At 40.0% G+C, this 15,880-nt stretch overlaps 1 protein-coding gene across 2 annotated transcripts in view; it reads right to left on the reverse strand.

Annotated features, from left to right (window-relative positions):
* RAPGEF4 (Rap guanine nucleotide exchange factor 4) overlaps window positions 1-15,880 on the reverse strand; it is a 98,308-nt gene that overhangs the window by 59,100 nt on the left and 23,328 nt on the right. For both annotated transcript variants that reach the window (XM_026042941.1, XM_026042863.1), the window contains exons 2-3: window positions 10,687-10,759; window positions 9,614-9,675 (exon numbers count right to left, since the gene is read on the reverse strand). In XM_026042941.1, the coding sequence (XP_025898726.1) occupies window positions 9,614-9,675; window positions 10,687-10,744 (120 nt within the window). In that variant the 5' untranslated portion in view covers window positions 10,745-10,759. The remainder of the gene's footprint in view (window positions 1-9,613; window positions 9,676-10,686; window positions 10,760-15,880) is intronic.

The raw sequence follows: 15,880 nt of genomic DNA on the forward strand, positions 1-15,880 counted from the left end.
ATAAATCCCTGCACTAACACAGAAGCCTTTAGCTGCTCCATGGCAGTCGGCCTCAGAGGCTGTCACAGGGAAAGGGAGCTGCATGCTCCTCAGACAAATTTCTGCTCCAGGAAAGCCTGATATTACAGCAGATTGCCATGTCTCTATACCGCTCAAGGTCACACAACACTTTCCAGACAGCAATCCATATTTTCTCCTCAAAGATCTTATATTTCATAGCAGAAAGTCAGACAAAAGACAGTCTTTCAAGAACACAGCAGCCGTGGGGAACACGAGCAGACCGAGCAGCATACGGACACTATCCTGCTTTCCCTCTCCTTACCCAGCTTGGACTAGTGYATCCGCAGTCCAGGAATGCCACCCTAATTCAGGGCCAAGCAGGGCTGTAGAGCAGTAGCTATACATTCATAGAAAAGCAATGTCAGAAACATAACATTACAGTTTTGTCACCCTGGATTTTTCTGACATTCACTAACACAGACGTTCATGAGAGAGTGAACTCAACTGAAGACCATAAGAAGTCTGCAGGGCTTGCTCCCACGTGTGCATGCCCAGCTTTATTAAGCAGTATGAGGAGCCTGGTGCAGCTCATGGCTTTTCCTACGTGCCTTCCCAGACACATGTGGAATAGCTGCCAGAACCCTCCTGAAAAACCCTCAACTAGGCTGGCTCTGAACACAATTAAAACAACCTAGGGGAAGGAAGAGGGGGAAGAAATGCTYATCTAATCTGCTCATGTGTTAGAATGGTAATGAGAACATATCCTACAAATCCCTGCTTTGACACTAGAGATGGAAATCACACAGACTCCTGGGCAGTTTAGCAGCGATTGCAAGGGAGCTGCGGAGAGGCCTGACCAGAGGTGCCCTGCCAGCTGCTCTGCTGCTGAGGGGCTAGAGCAAATCTCCTCCCTCACCACCCACRGCCTCTGCTCCTCCAGGACACCAAGTCTCCACAGAAAACTGAGTTCAGAAAAAGGATGAATCTCTTTCTGGCATTTCTTGTACCCCGCCACAAAACCAGCAGCAGTTTCAGGGGGCAGGAGCAGAGAGAGGGCACAGGGTAGAGACAAGGGATGGAGGAAGAGACTGGAGCTGTGCAGTCCTCATGGTCCTGCTGAGGAAGGGCAGCCGTGGCCCTTGGCTCTCGCTCCAGGCAGGATGTCCTCTCCCCTTTCATGCTCCATCTCCTGGTTCCACCGCTGCCACTCAGGTGGCTCCACAGGGAGGATGCGGCTTCAGGCAAAAAGTAACATCTGAGCCACGGTGCAAGAAATACACAAGGAAAAAAGGCATGAGGACACAAGATTTGCCTTTAGCCCCCTCAGATTCATGCATTAAACTGTCAGCAGCTTTAGAAAGCAGGGACACATGGAGCAGTACTATAAGTTTACAATGCTTTAACTGCAATTCTATTCACTTAAGTTACAATCTTCTCCATCCAGTCCATATTTAAAGATGTGCAAATTTATATAAATTAATTTCCCTAAGCTAAGAACACGTGTTGCACAGTAACCCTAATTAGAAGCAGTGTAGTATGTGACATCAGAAGTCTGAGGGTTTGGGGTTTTTTACATTTTTATTTTGGAACCAAAATTATGCATTCCTTTCATTTCTTTACTAGCCAACTCAGCTATGTATATATGCATTTCCTCAGTAACTGCTATCTTTAATTTTAAGACAGCTGCATCACTGATGATAAAGCACATAGAGATCAAACAAGTTCACAATTTTGTGCCAAGCTTTCTTCCRGAAGAAAACTCACAAGAAAGAATAAATAATGAAAAGTCATAAACCATGAATCTTTAAGTACCTGAACAGTACTTGCTCCTAACCATCACTGGAAGCAAAGAGTCCAATTACATTTTCAGCTTTCTTAGATATCTGACACTTTTCCTTTCCACAAGAACTCAAATCCAGAATGGTCCTATATCAGTGCCTCAAAGACAGCACTGCTTTTGGCATGGTGCTYTTTGCAGACAACTTATCATGATGAGCTACCGATTTTGGACTAGGTCACATAAAAATAAGAACTGGTCAGCTTTTCTCAGCTGTTAATCTCTCAGATTTGTCACCTGTACACAGATTAAAAAAGATTCTGCACAGTGATTAGGTAAAATGCATAGATTATCTCTTGCAGACTCAGAATTATCTCTGACTTTGCAGAACAATTCCCAGCATGCAGTGTAGGACAGGCACTCAGAAAGCTCTGTGAGATACAATATGAATAACTAAGGAATCTGATTTCAGATCCCAGATCCAATTTTTCTGCCAAACTTGAGAAAATAATTACAAGATTCAAAAAAATCATTTTGTGTTTTCAAATGTATGCGCCAAATGTGATACTTGTATACGCTTGACTTGTCTGAAGATGTGAACCTTGAAAAAGCCTATCTTGTCTTCTCAGTATAATTACCCACTCTTCCTGCCTTTCAACCRCAAAAGATTAATGGAGCATATGTGCATGTTTTATGGTGGGGACAGAGTCRCACAAAACACAGTCACAGAGCAAGAGGCAGCAAATATGACTCCACAGTGTGTCTTACGAGAGCATCCTTGCTAGCAGTGGCAGGAAACATAGTATGCAACCCTTTCCCACACAACTGGATATACAAGTGGCTTCAATACTGAATAAAATTTCCAGTTTCCTCATTTTAGTGCTTTAGAAATTTCAGTGCGAGGAATTAGTTACTTTTCCATTATTCACTTTACTTATTTCAACAATGATGGCAACACACATCCACCTAGCCAAGAGGAGACAGAAAGGGAAACCATCTCTTCCTTCTCCCGYTAGCCCAAGCTCTTACTCAGCATCACCACTCTGAAAAATGGAAACAGTGCAAGTTAGCTCCCCTTCAAATGACAAAACTAACATATATATATATATCACTTAGTTTTTCATTTATCCACTGAATTTTGAGGATTGTCATATCCAAGATGAATCAGTAAAGGCTCTCATTAGAAAGCTCATTTCAAATGAGCCCCTTGTGGTAAGTAGAGAAGGCATCCGCATGAATCCTGTGCCTTACAAGGTTGTTAGGCAACGTCAGCTTTGTTTCTACTATCTGTTTCTAACAATAGTGATAGTTTCACTCTCATTGCCAACAGTTTTATTTATCCTTAGGTATATCCTTTTCTCTTCCAAATTCATGGAATTTCTGGTTTACAACCMGAAATACTTGGACTGGATAAAGAATTTGAAAAATCGAAATTATTTACTCTGACATGGACACYGGTATACACACAGCAATCCAGAGATTCTGTTTTTTTCTTATTTCTTTTTCCTCCACAATGATATTTCCCAAATAGTAATAGTTATCCTACCTGTAGGTCCCCATGCCTACTCTGGCTAGTTCTGCTTTGGTCAGACTGTACCTCAATCACATGGTCAGCTCCAGCAAAAGAAACTGCTTCCAAGAGAGATTGCCCTTACGGTCTCAGAATTCAGGATACACAGTGAGGCCACGGCTTGTAGATATTTCACAGATTATCAGGCAGCTAAATTGGATAACAGAAGATGAGATGGTGCCTGTTGTTCTTTGAGGCATCCCTATTCACGCTGCTAATTCAAAGGGAAGTTTAGAGCTTTGYATCATCTGCGTATGGCTGGGTCTGGAGATAGTCCTGTCTCAAAACCGTCTCTGGTTGTTCTCCAACAATTTTGCTTATGCAAAACCTACTTATGTAAACCTTCAGCCTTTGTAACGGTTCTGTTTACATTAAAAAGCTCTGGTGACATATAAAGGCCTGCACATTTTTCACGATGAAGTTCATTACTAACATATGAAAAATGTATTTGTCACAGACTCCTACTCATCTCCCACTTCTGTCTTTGTTATCTCTCCTGCCATATGCCACCACCATGCGACTCTCTGCCAAGGACTATATCCACAGCGCCTGCACTAGCCAAATTGTTACAGACTCTGATAATGATTGAACCCCGAGCACTTCCACTCACAGCAAAATGAAAAACTTGAGCAGACATCTAAGCAAATTACTTTCATATATGTGAAATTGGTGCCAAAATATTAGATCAGCCCCTAAAAGTAATTGGTGGAGTCAGGACTGCATGAAGACATTACTTGGAAATATTTGCATACAGTGTCTGCTTTTATGCCGTCACTTTAAAACAGAAAATGAAAGGGATAGCTTTTAACCCTACACTACCATCCTATAGAAGATGAGCGAATTTGATACAGAGCCCAAGAGACATTAAGAATTAATGCACACATATCAGCAGATGGTCATATAAATCATCCACACAATCAATTCTGTTAAAACACAATTTTCATGTGAATGCGGAGAGATTACTCCTTCCAAACAAGCACCTTGTCATTGCATCTATAATCTTTCCAGAACACTGTTTGCTTTCCTGCGCTCTCTGTCTTTTGTTGTTCTTTTCTGCGGGCTCAGAATTTCATGAGCATGTGAAACATTTCCCACAGCGTTCTGCTAATGGCCTATCAATTCCACATGTGCCCATCCACTGAATATGCTAAAAGAGATGCTTTCTCCTCAGGCATTTGGGAATAGTAAATTGAAATATAGGGAAATCAGAAGTGAAATTATTGTGTTTATTGCTAGGGTAGCTAATATGGTGAATGAACATGATTATTACTGGTGTCTTGTGTGGGCTTTCCAAGGCAATATCTACTCAATTGTAATGTCATCTGTACAAACAGTATACTTTTAAGGGCCCAGAGCTATAGTTAAGTGCTTGAAAATTGAAATAAGTGAATATTCATTTGTCTGGCAACACTGAAAATGGCAACATTTGAGGATTAACACTTAGATTATGTCCTTTTCTGTCAACTAAAAGACTTTAGTATATATTTTGATTAAATGGGTTGATAAAATAGCTAATTATGTTTACACAATCATGCTCTTCCAATTATTTAAATATATCAAAATCAGCAAGGCACCTCAGCCTTATTGAAAATTCAGTAAAGAATACTGATCTACATTTCATCACGTCAAGTTAAACAGAGAAGACRACAGACTAAAAGGTGACTTTCAGAAATGTATTTCAGTCTGCCCTGAAGAAGCTTTACAGTAAAGGGCATCCTCAAATAAATCACTTCTGAGGAGTTCAAGTCCTCTGGACTGGAAGCTCATTGCATGAAAAATGCAAAGGGAACATTTTAACGAATAAGCTTTGCAAACCTTATCTCTATGCATCTTTCTAATATTACTTTGTGCACTAGAGGGAGCTCCCGTAGCTGTTTATTAGAAAAGAGATCTAAAGACAAAATAGTTAAGGTAATGGAAATAAGACATAAAGAGGTAGAGATTTCTGAAAACAATATTCTTCAACAGTGATCAAGAATAACTATATGAATCTGCAAACTTTAATCTACCTCTGTGTTCAGTATACTTCCCTCAGTACAAAGGAGATAAAAAAGCCCTTTCCTCCTCCTAGGATGTACGGTTCTCTGAACAAACAGAATAGTCATTATTGATCCCAGATTTCTATTCTTTCTATGGATCATTCCTATGCTCTGCTAGGAAAAGATTCTTCCATTTGCAAAGAAATTCCACAGACACTCGCTGACTGCAGAGGRAAGTGCTCAGCACCAAGCTGCAAGCAGCATGCATGCCCATGCCCTTGACAGGTCTGTCCTCCGTTCTCACACCCGTTTCAACCAGCTTGCCATTTCAGCTCAGCTCTGCAATGCCCTCTTTAAAACCACCTTCTATGCCATGTCTTCTTAGAAGCCCGGRCTAATTCTTCTTTACCTGTTTCCTATTAGGGCAAGAGTTGATGCATAAGAAAGGAGAGACAACGTTTTTTTCTGCTAATGTTTAGGTCTGTGAGAACCAAACCATTGCTTTAGCAACCAAAAGTGACTGCAGTGAAAGCCCTGCTCCTAAGCACTGGCACAGYAGTGCTCCTGCAGCCCCAAGGCGAGGAAGCACCGAGTGGGAATCCAGCAAGCCCAAGGCACACAGCATCTGGGCACAGCATCTGGGCCAGCAGCCAAACCATCACAAGCCTCCAGGGAGCCAACCTCAACCAAGACTTTCCAAGACTTCATCATATGCTTTATTTTTGTGAGGGGGTCACAAATGCCCTCCTTACTGCCAGAGAAAGCCTCAAATGTCAAAGCTCAGGATTGCTGGAATATCCCTGGGAAGTTATTTAATACGTGCTGTGTATTTTCCCACATCCTCAATGTCAGAGAGGTTTGATCTATTTCAATTTAAACATCAGCCAGAAGTCTAGTCTCAGCATGGCAAATTCAGCCTAAACAGTGAAAAACTGGCAAAATTGTAAAAACAGGATCTTGTACTGGGACGYACCAAGCAACCCTGCTGCCAGCCCTGCTGGTAATATATGGAAACATAACTGCTCTCCATTCTGCCTGCACACTGGAACCCGACCTCCCTGGGTTCTAAGTACTCACCGGTATCTTTTCCAAAAATGTAYTTGAAATTATTATTGATTTTGTCATTTGGCTTTAGGGTTATATTCACCCAGCAGAACCAGTTATAGCCAGATCCATCTCAGGAGAATTTTCAAAAGCTACATCRGGAGAGGCTGGTGTGCAGATATTAAACTGATTAGTTAGAAAGGAGAAGCTGAGCTACTTTGCCTTATGCAAGGCAGCTTAAAATTGATTTTATTGTCATTTCCAAAAATATAACTGAGGATAGTAACATACTTTGTCTTAGTATTTTATGCTCAATTTAACTGTTATATTGCATTAAGTGATGTGCAATTATGGAACCCCAAATGCAAATGAATTCTTGTTTGGTAAAAGAATCTTTGCTGCCTGTTCCAAATAGAAATTTTTAATGGATTTTAATGAACTAGGAAAACCAAACAACCCCATATGGTGAGATTTTTTCAAAGTGTACATTAGAAGAAAAATCTTAAGTTACTCATCAAAAATGAATAGACGTGACAGGAAAAAAATTAAGCTATGAAGATGAAACTCAAATAATTAGCAAATATGGAAAAACATCTATTACAGTGCTTGCAAAAGCACTAACACAAAAAAGAAAAYCATTCATTTCATATTTGAGGAGTAGAATATATTAGACTTAATCTGAATCAATTTATTGGGTGTCCCAATAAATGTTTAAAGACTACCCTGGAAAATTACATGGTTGAAGACATTACGTTATCTCCTTCTGTCTAAAAGCATAGCATTTTCTTTCCACATAAACAATTTTGAGAAGCTTTCACTGAATCTCAGGAAGTTCATCTCTGTCTTTTTCTGGCCACTACACGGATGCCTGCAGGCTCTCCTGAGCTGGACTCACCGCCACACCGACAGGCATGATTCTGGTAATATAAACAGATAAAGGAATTCAAAGATGTCCTGCAAACATTCCCTTTTCCCTGGATGAATGCTCCTGCACTGACCCAGTAGCTGCTGTGGCAAACMTACATCACTAACACACAAACAGGGGCTGTTTTCTGGTAACCTGTTACTTGGTGTTCTGAGTAGTTGGCAGTACTTAGGGGAATTTGGCCCTGCAAACAGACCACCTCCATGACATGCAAAACTGACAGGAGGATGTGAAGATGTTGCATAAGCATCAGAAAAAAACRCAGTGTAAAATTCTGAACAGAAGTTGCATATATTAGACAAAACACTTGAGTAGTTACATCTTTGTTGCACTTACCTTTCACTTAAAATAAACCGAAACACAGCCATATGGTGAAAACAGAGCACTGGGATTCATGAACCATTTCTGTGCTATGTAGGTTCCTCTGCCACATTTGTCACAGGAATTTCTGAGCCCCTTCCAGGATTAAACAAGGTGGCAATCATCTGTCACGTATTTGCTCTCTGAGCTTTTCTCCAGATAAACGTGCACACAGCGTGGGAGGGCTCTCTTACACATGCATCTCAAAGGAAGTTCCTGTGGTTCATGAAGGACCATAGCCCCAAAGTCCCTGAACACTTTGAAGCTTCCCCAACCRTGTGCAGTCTCCTGCACAGGTGAACATCACTTTGTGTGTGGAGATCCCCTGTGCTAGAAAAGCCCAACTAATGGCAGTCATACTAATCACTAAGCTTTGCTCAGCTTCTATAAAACTGTGGACCTATCAATATCTCAAAGAGGAATGTCCAGCAGGTGCTTGACACTGTCTACTAGCAGGACCCTAGAATTACKAGGGCTTTCCTCCATCGGTTCACCAGTCATGAACTGATCTTGGTTGAGCAGTAAGACATCTGTCTGGCAAGAAGCCACCTGTATACACTAAGGAACAGGAAAATCATGCATAATCTCCATATCCTAGAGCACAAGTTCATACCAGTTGATCCATTCACATAGCATCTCCACARAAGAACTGGTCCCTGTAGGCCAGGGAACTGCAGGGTCTCCTAATACCGGTGATCACAGCCAAGGATCACTGACCCTTCCTGGAGGAATTCCTTTTCTTCTAGAAGAGACTAGGATGTTTTAGCTTGCTACCAGGAACCCTTCTATCTGCCTCAGAAAACAAAGATGTATTTTTTGACATCTATCACTCAGCTTAAGTCCAAATATAAAATCAGATATGTCCATGTCTTGGAGAAGCATTGAGCTAAACACTCATAAATGTTAGTGAAATGCTCACAGAATAGAAGATGCTATCTAGGAGAAAATTATTTATTTTCATACAGGATAAGGCTGGGTCAGGAAGTGGTATAGCATCAGCAAATAAGACCCTAGAGAAAGGAACTGCATACCATTACATCTGTACATTTAATAAAGGCTAAATGTGACAATTGCAAAAGGTCAGTACACTTGAGGAAGCAGGACAGACAGACAGGGAGAGGCGGAAGTAGTTATTTTAGCATTAAGGAAACAGACTAAAATATTCATTGTCTTTATCTGCTGTCAAGACATATTTTCTATTTAATAAAAAAAATCCTTTAACCTTTTAAAGACATCACACAAAACCATCCAATTAAACTCCTATATTGACAAAGAAAGCAGCCAAGCATCTGTATACAGCTGTAACTCCCTTGCTCCTGTCATAAGAAACCTAACAGGGACAAACATTCACAACAATGTCTTACTGCCTCCCAATATTACGATTATTTTAAACCCAGCAGAACATTATTCATGAGTTACTTCATGTGAGTCCTGATTTGGTAAAGCTAAATGGACAGAAGTATTTCACAAAAGGGAATTGGGATGTAAATCAAAGTGTTCTCAAAACAGATGAGATTTTACTCTGTGCAACAGGCCGATGTCAGTTAAGACTGTCCATACATCAGTTAAGACTCAGTTTAAGTTAAATAAGCTTTAAGATGATCTATTGACTATACTCTGTTCTTATTACAGGAATACTTTTCTTTCTTGTTCATGGCACCTGTTCTACTGAGATATGATCATCAGATTGGAACTGAAACTTCAGCAGGAGTACACTTTGCAATATGCTGATCCTGAACCACTTGCTTTCTCCAGGTTTAAGACATTAAGTGTAAAGCTAGCTTATAATTTCTATATTTTACTCATATGCAACAACTATGTGCTTTGCATTCTCACCAGTGCTTCTACATTCTTCAACTATGTGCCTTGCATTCTTCTCAACACTGTATTTCTGCATTTTTAATTACTAAACCCATCCCTCTCTCCCCCAAAAATAGAGAAAGTCAAGTGTGATTTACCTTATTACAATTTTTAGAAAGCTGGCAAAGAGCACTTGACATATTGTCCTTGTCTGGCATCCCTGAAAAAAGGACAGAGAAAGTRCATACATACTGTACACTCTAAACTTACCAGAGACTATTACGAATTATCACCAATGGAATAAAGAATTGGACAGTTTTAATATTTCGATAGCACAGGCATTAATCTACGATTTCTTTAACAGTAAAACATGTTTGACTATATTTACTCAGGCAAAATTTTCCCCTTATGGACATGAAAGACAAAAAGCTAACTTAATTGCAATAGCCTGACTTGTTAAACACAGTTCTTTCTCACAATTTTGTATATGAAGTTGTGCACATAGGAGGTTTTTCGTTTGTTTGTTTTCTCTCTCGCCCTCTCTCTCTTCATTTAAGATTAGCTGTGTTTTAACCCTTGGCTGTCAAAGGCAGGATTGAATTTACCCTAACCAGCCACGCTGTTCTTTCACGAACAGAATATTGAACACAGTGTATTGGCCAAAATTCACAGTCAGACTTTATCACAACTGATATCTAAGTAGTCATCTAACAATGAAATAAGTACCTCAATTTCAGAAATGAGGCATCATAAATAAGTACCTCAATTTACAGAAATGAGAAATGACAGGCATGTCTCTGCCTTTATCTCACGGGTTTGCATGGGGCACAATCATACCCAAACTTAGTTATACAACTACAGTCGGACAACAACATGATTACTGCAAGCTATTTGCCCAGGCATTAACTCACAAACTCAAATCAGTTTTTTAGCCCACTCAACCTAACAAAATCAGCTAGTTTGTTGCATTTATTCTACACACAATCCTATGGCTGCACTCCATGGAATTCATGAAACTTTTAGGTCCAGTTAAATGTTTTATTACAGAATTCCATATATTTTCATCAACAGATCTAGTCAGTAAGGATCTGTAAACTCTGCATTCAGTTGGGAATACAGTTAAGCAAGTCCCAAGTTATTTCCTACTATTGCAATCTCAACATCAAAAAGTCAAATACCCCAAGAGGGAGGACATTTTTCTAACATTTGATTTCTATTTTCTTATACTTACTGTCATTGTTGGAACCCGTTTCCATAACACCATATGGAGGAGTGAGAAGTCCAGACATATACTGTCGATATTTCTGAAAGACAGCGACAGCAAATTCAGTCAGGTACAAGACATATAAACCACTCTCTGGATGGGGCAGCAGTTACACCTGTATCTGCTGCCTTGTTCTCCACTGCACACAAGCAACATAAGATGGAGCCCATCAGACATCTTTTTATTCTTAACACTACAGGGCCTGTTTTCTTGATTGGAACATACTGGCTTCATGTTATCAAAAGTTCTAGCACAACCCCATGCAGCTCCCTATGCAGAAGCTCCCCAAAAGGCATGACTTTGAAGGTTCTGCGAAATCAATGTTTTACTTAAACGTGCGACTTTCCATAAAGTCTGCCTTTAAAACGTGCTTGACGTTACTCAAGCAAACTCAAATTTGCTAGCTACTTTATTTTAAGGAGTCAAAGCTGTTAAGAATTCAGGGAAATTATGTATTACTGCCTTTTCTACAAGATTGAAAACATATGAGATTTAAGGCTAAAACTCTAAATATTTGACTCCAATAGACTAAGGAGGCAAAAGTGAGGTTTTCAAAACTATAAAGTTATRTAACACACACGTACCCAATAGCAGTTTTACATACACATACTGTATTACCAATCTGAACTTTGTGACTGTAGGAATAGCGTCCCTTGTACCACAGCAAACTACCTAATTGTAGCTACTGTTGGCAACAGATGTCTGTCTTCAGCRAATGCCCACACGATCAATGAGGTTCAAAGCTTACATAAATCTCAGTCTAGAAGTGTTAAAAAAACTCACGGAACAAAAAATAGCACCCCAGCAAAGGCAGAAATGTCCTTTTGTCAGATAGAAAGCGTCCAATGCTTAAGTGAGACATTTTTGTTTTCAATAGCATGGTTTTGTGCTCATGCTTAAGGAGAAACAACTGTATTTCCTTTTTGGAATAGGCATAGTTAAACTTGTGCAATAATGATGCTAATGATTAGCATAAATAAAATGTGTCATACAGTACTTAGGCTGTGATGATTGCAAACAAACTACTAGTTTAAAGTCAAGTAGGTTTTAGCTGCTCTGCATCCAGAATAACTAACACACAAAACATCCTTTATACAACAATTTGAACGAAAAAGTTTCATCATTTGCTCTATAGGGTTGTCTTGATGTATTTTCTTTTAAAATGTTGTCTACCAGATTTTAACGGATGCCTGAATTATCCTTTCAGCATTTCTTTTCCTCGGATATTAAAATGTCATCCATTGCAGCACTAAAGAATGAACATCTCATTCTAAATAATAACAAGAGCTACCGAGAGAACATTAATCTTAATAATCCAATCCTATTTTTAGACAAGCTATTACACGCTACAGCTTAGTAATATATTATTTAAACCTCACTCGTAATCCGGTTGAAAACTCRTAGGAGCAAAATGTTTCTGTATACAAGAAATTGTGTTATATCCCTGATGCTTTAGCCACACAAAATAAATGCTATTTAATTTGGGATAAAACTCTCTTGTTTTATTTTGCAAGTTGTTCATATTTTGCATCCAGCCTGAAACTTCCACTGAACTCAGCAAGAGGGAGAATCTGAAAAATAATGATTTTCCCAGTTCATAAAGTAAACCAAACATAATGCAAGGGAAATGCTCATTTTTGTCAGCAAAATTAAACATAGGAAAATACAACAGAAGTTGTTAAAATAACATTTTATACAAACCATAGATAAGTGCTTTCTTCTGGTTTTAAAATAATAAAAAAAGGCAAGTTAAGCAAATCTGGTCTTGAAACGGGATTTAGAATTAAAAAGTGAAATGTTTAATTTAGAATATGATAAAAAATAAATTTTAGAGTTTTTTTTTTCTGTTGCTCCTAAAGTGTTGGAGGATGCTCAGGCTTTTCCCCAAGACAGCAATTTCCCAAAAATAAATTCTTAGTCCCAAAACATTTAATCCACTTTGATAAGGAACTTGCAAAATTACATGGGGGCCTAACGTAATAAAAACAAATACAGAAGTCCTACACGTACAATAAGCTACAAATGCATATATGATTTTTATTGCAGTAACCTCAACACTATCTAYCTCTGGATACGAGTCCAATTTTTACTGATAKKYWRMRWMCTGCWYTMYWKTMYTGMWMWTYTACTGMYATWTTACATACTGCATTATTTGCATTCGTATCCTGGTTGGCTTTAGGAATGCCTAAAGATATTTTGTTTGTATGGACACATCCAGCCATGAACATTCACGCCCTGGATGCCAACACCTGCCAGGGACAAAAGCATGTGCTACCAGAGACCAAAACTGGACCATTTTCCACACAGAAGTCCTACAACACCATGGGCTAGGCCTGCCTGGGAGACTGGCAGAGCCCTGGGGAGCAGCAGTGCCGAGGAAGCAGCGGCAGGACCAAAGGCAGGACCAACACAGGGAGCTCAGCGTGTGCYGGAGCGCCCCGCTGCTGGCATTCCCACCGGGACCGCAGCACAAAGCAAGGTGCCTTTCGCACAGGGCTGACACGACTGGCTTCCCACGGCCTCCTGCGAGGATAATACCTCCGTAGGGTGCCAACCRACATAGGGGGTACAATTTACACCTAAAATTGTGCCAGCTTATCAGGCAAATTAAATGTCAAAGGACACTCATTTGTTGAGAAGCCAGATTAGTGTTTTCTAGGAAAGTAAGTATGCAAAGAGAGACATAAAATACCTACATAAAGATTTACAGTATCAAATGGAGTAATGAAGTTCCAAGCATGACATCTCTCAAAGCTGAGATAATGAGGAAAATGCAATATTGAGTGTGAGACCTATCTTATTACCATAACATCTGTAAATGAAAAGAAAATGCAATAAGCAAAATTGAACTGGCAGGTGGCATGCTCATGAAGATTAACTGCCTAAATATTTGCAAAAAGCTTTTGAAACTGCATTCCCCTAGTGGTCTGAACTCTGCAAAGGCTCTCCTTATGAAAGCCAATAACAGCTATCAAATCATCATAAGCTTGTTTATTACCAGAAGTCCTGAAGATCTGTAAATCCAGATCCGTTTTACAGCTACACTTGGTGACCTATTCACTGTGCCTTCAGATTTCTCCCCATTTACAATCTTGCTTGTACAACAGCTTGAAGATCAGGCACTTGCAGTCTAACCTGACACTTAGCACTGGTAATACAGACAAAGGATTTTTCTTGCAGATACTGACCAGATCATATCCACGCAGTGGTGAAAATGAACACAACCTTCTCAGTCACTGCTGCAGCCTGATCCCCACAACAGTGCTCACGAGGAACGGCAGGGGCAGGAAGGGGGTGGCTGGGAAAATACCTGTGCCAGGAATGACCTAAGCCACTCATTTCAGTGTGTTCAGCCTGTCCCTCCACACACTCCTATTGGGACTGGGCTGAGGCAGCTGGTGATAAGTCCCAGGGCTGTCATGATGACTACAGGGAATTTTCTTCCACTCCATGAACCAACTCAGGTAAAAAATATATACAATAATGTTTAGAAGGGTGATTACTGTAATACTGATGCAAGCTATCTGTGAAACTCTAAAGAACTCTTCCAGTGCATGAGGTATATAAAATATATCTTTTCAGTCAGTATTTGAGAGTCTCATACCCATATAAATGCAGGGAAAGTAGCAAAAGGTGACCTGTACAATGCAAACACTCCAACAGCAGTCAGGTGGTGTGACTAAGGATGTGGCCCTGTGTTCCTTTCCACRTGCAGCAGAACCTCAGCAATCTAATCGGAAGGACTCAGCCTGACAGAGGAACAACCGGCTGGGCAGGTTCTCTCCAGGTGCACACAGGTCCCCAGTCAGCAAAAGGCATCTGACTAATAGCTGCTCAACAGAGACTCTGGCAGTGACAGCAGCAGCAACAGGGAACCCTCTGACACTTCCCTGTGCTAAGGCAAACCTGTGCACAGCCGGGTACTGAAAGTGGGTGTCCTGTAACACTGGAGAAGGTTTTGTAGGCTACAACAGATGCTTGGTTGAATACATGCTTATTCTCCTCCCCATTCTCCCTCTAAACCTCCCCATAAAAAATTCAATATATACTGTCACTATTGTCCAGATGCACCTCCTTGCTACCTTTGCTACCTCCTATTCAGTCAACTACCACTGGCAGGACAGAAGACTGTAATTAATAAAAAATGCCACAGAATCTCAGTTTGAGGAATACCAAGCCAAACAGCAAGGTGGCCCTTCCATATACACTTATCAAACCCTGTATAACTTTTATCAGTCATTATATTTTGATGATTACCCAAGTTCTGAAATCCTCCTGTGCCATCACTCCATGCTCCAATAATGGGTTCTCTTGGGGGACATAAACTGCAGTTTGACAACATGGGCCAACTTTTCTATTTTCCTTTGGACACTAAATAATTGATCACAGATGCTCTCAGTACAGCTCTGCTCTTCCTGTAAGTTGGCTGTGCCAGTCATACTATTTTGGCCATGAATAATGTCTTTTCTGAGCTCAGCATGATACGGTGTCTCTTCTCCTTTCTCCAAGACAATGCTGGGAGGTGGACAAGCATCTCTGGAGATCTCTTGCCCCTCTTTTCACCCCCAAATCAAGCAGAAATTGCTCTCTCTGTGTTTAGATCTTTGTGCTCAAATCAGAGGCTCCAAAGATCAGTCTTTACTGTACAAATGAGATCTCATATACAAATAAGATATGAAATATATATAACTTACCTGGCAAATGAGCCATCAAGCCATTCACCTACTGCTTCTTAGTAATTTTCCATGAAAAAAAGGAAAAACTTGTAGAAGGCAGTATCTTCTTATAGAATTTCTCTCACACACACACACACAAAAATACAGTGAAAAGAAAGAAAAACAACAAATGGCAGTGTGTTTGCCATGGCCCAGAACTATGTGCTGAAACACAGATAAAACTCAAGTTTTTCTGATTTCAGCTACTCCCTTGTCAGCATATTTATCAATTACTTGCATATTTGTCCTCAAAAAATCTTAATCGGAAATTTCTATCCCTTTCAATGCCACTTAACTGAAACGTAGAAAGGACTTGTCCCATGGATGTAGGGCATTGGATAGTAAATCCAATGTCTATGGATTCTGTCCCATAGCAAGACAAAATATTGAGGTGATCTTATTTCAGTACAAAAAGGAATTTCATGCAAAAACTCTATAAATGTATT

This window comes from Nothoprocta perdicaria, unplaced genomic scaffold (genome assembly GCF_003342845.1).
Source record: "Nothoprocta perdicaria isolate Ctin4 unplaced genomic scaffold, notPer1 scaffold_0, whole genome shotgun sequence".
In the NCBI taxonomy this organism is placed as follows: Eukaryota; Metazoa; Chordata; class Aves; order Tinamiformes; family Tinamidae; genus Nothoprocta; species Nothoprocta perdicaria.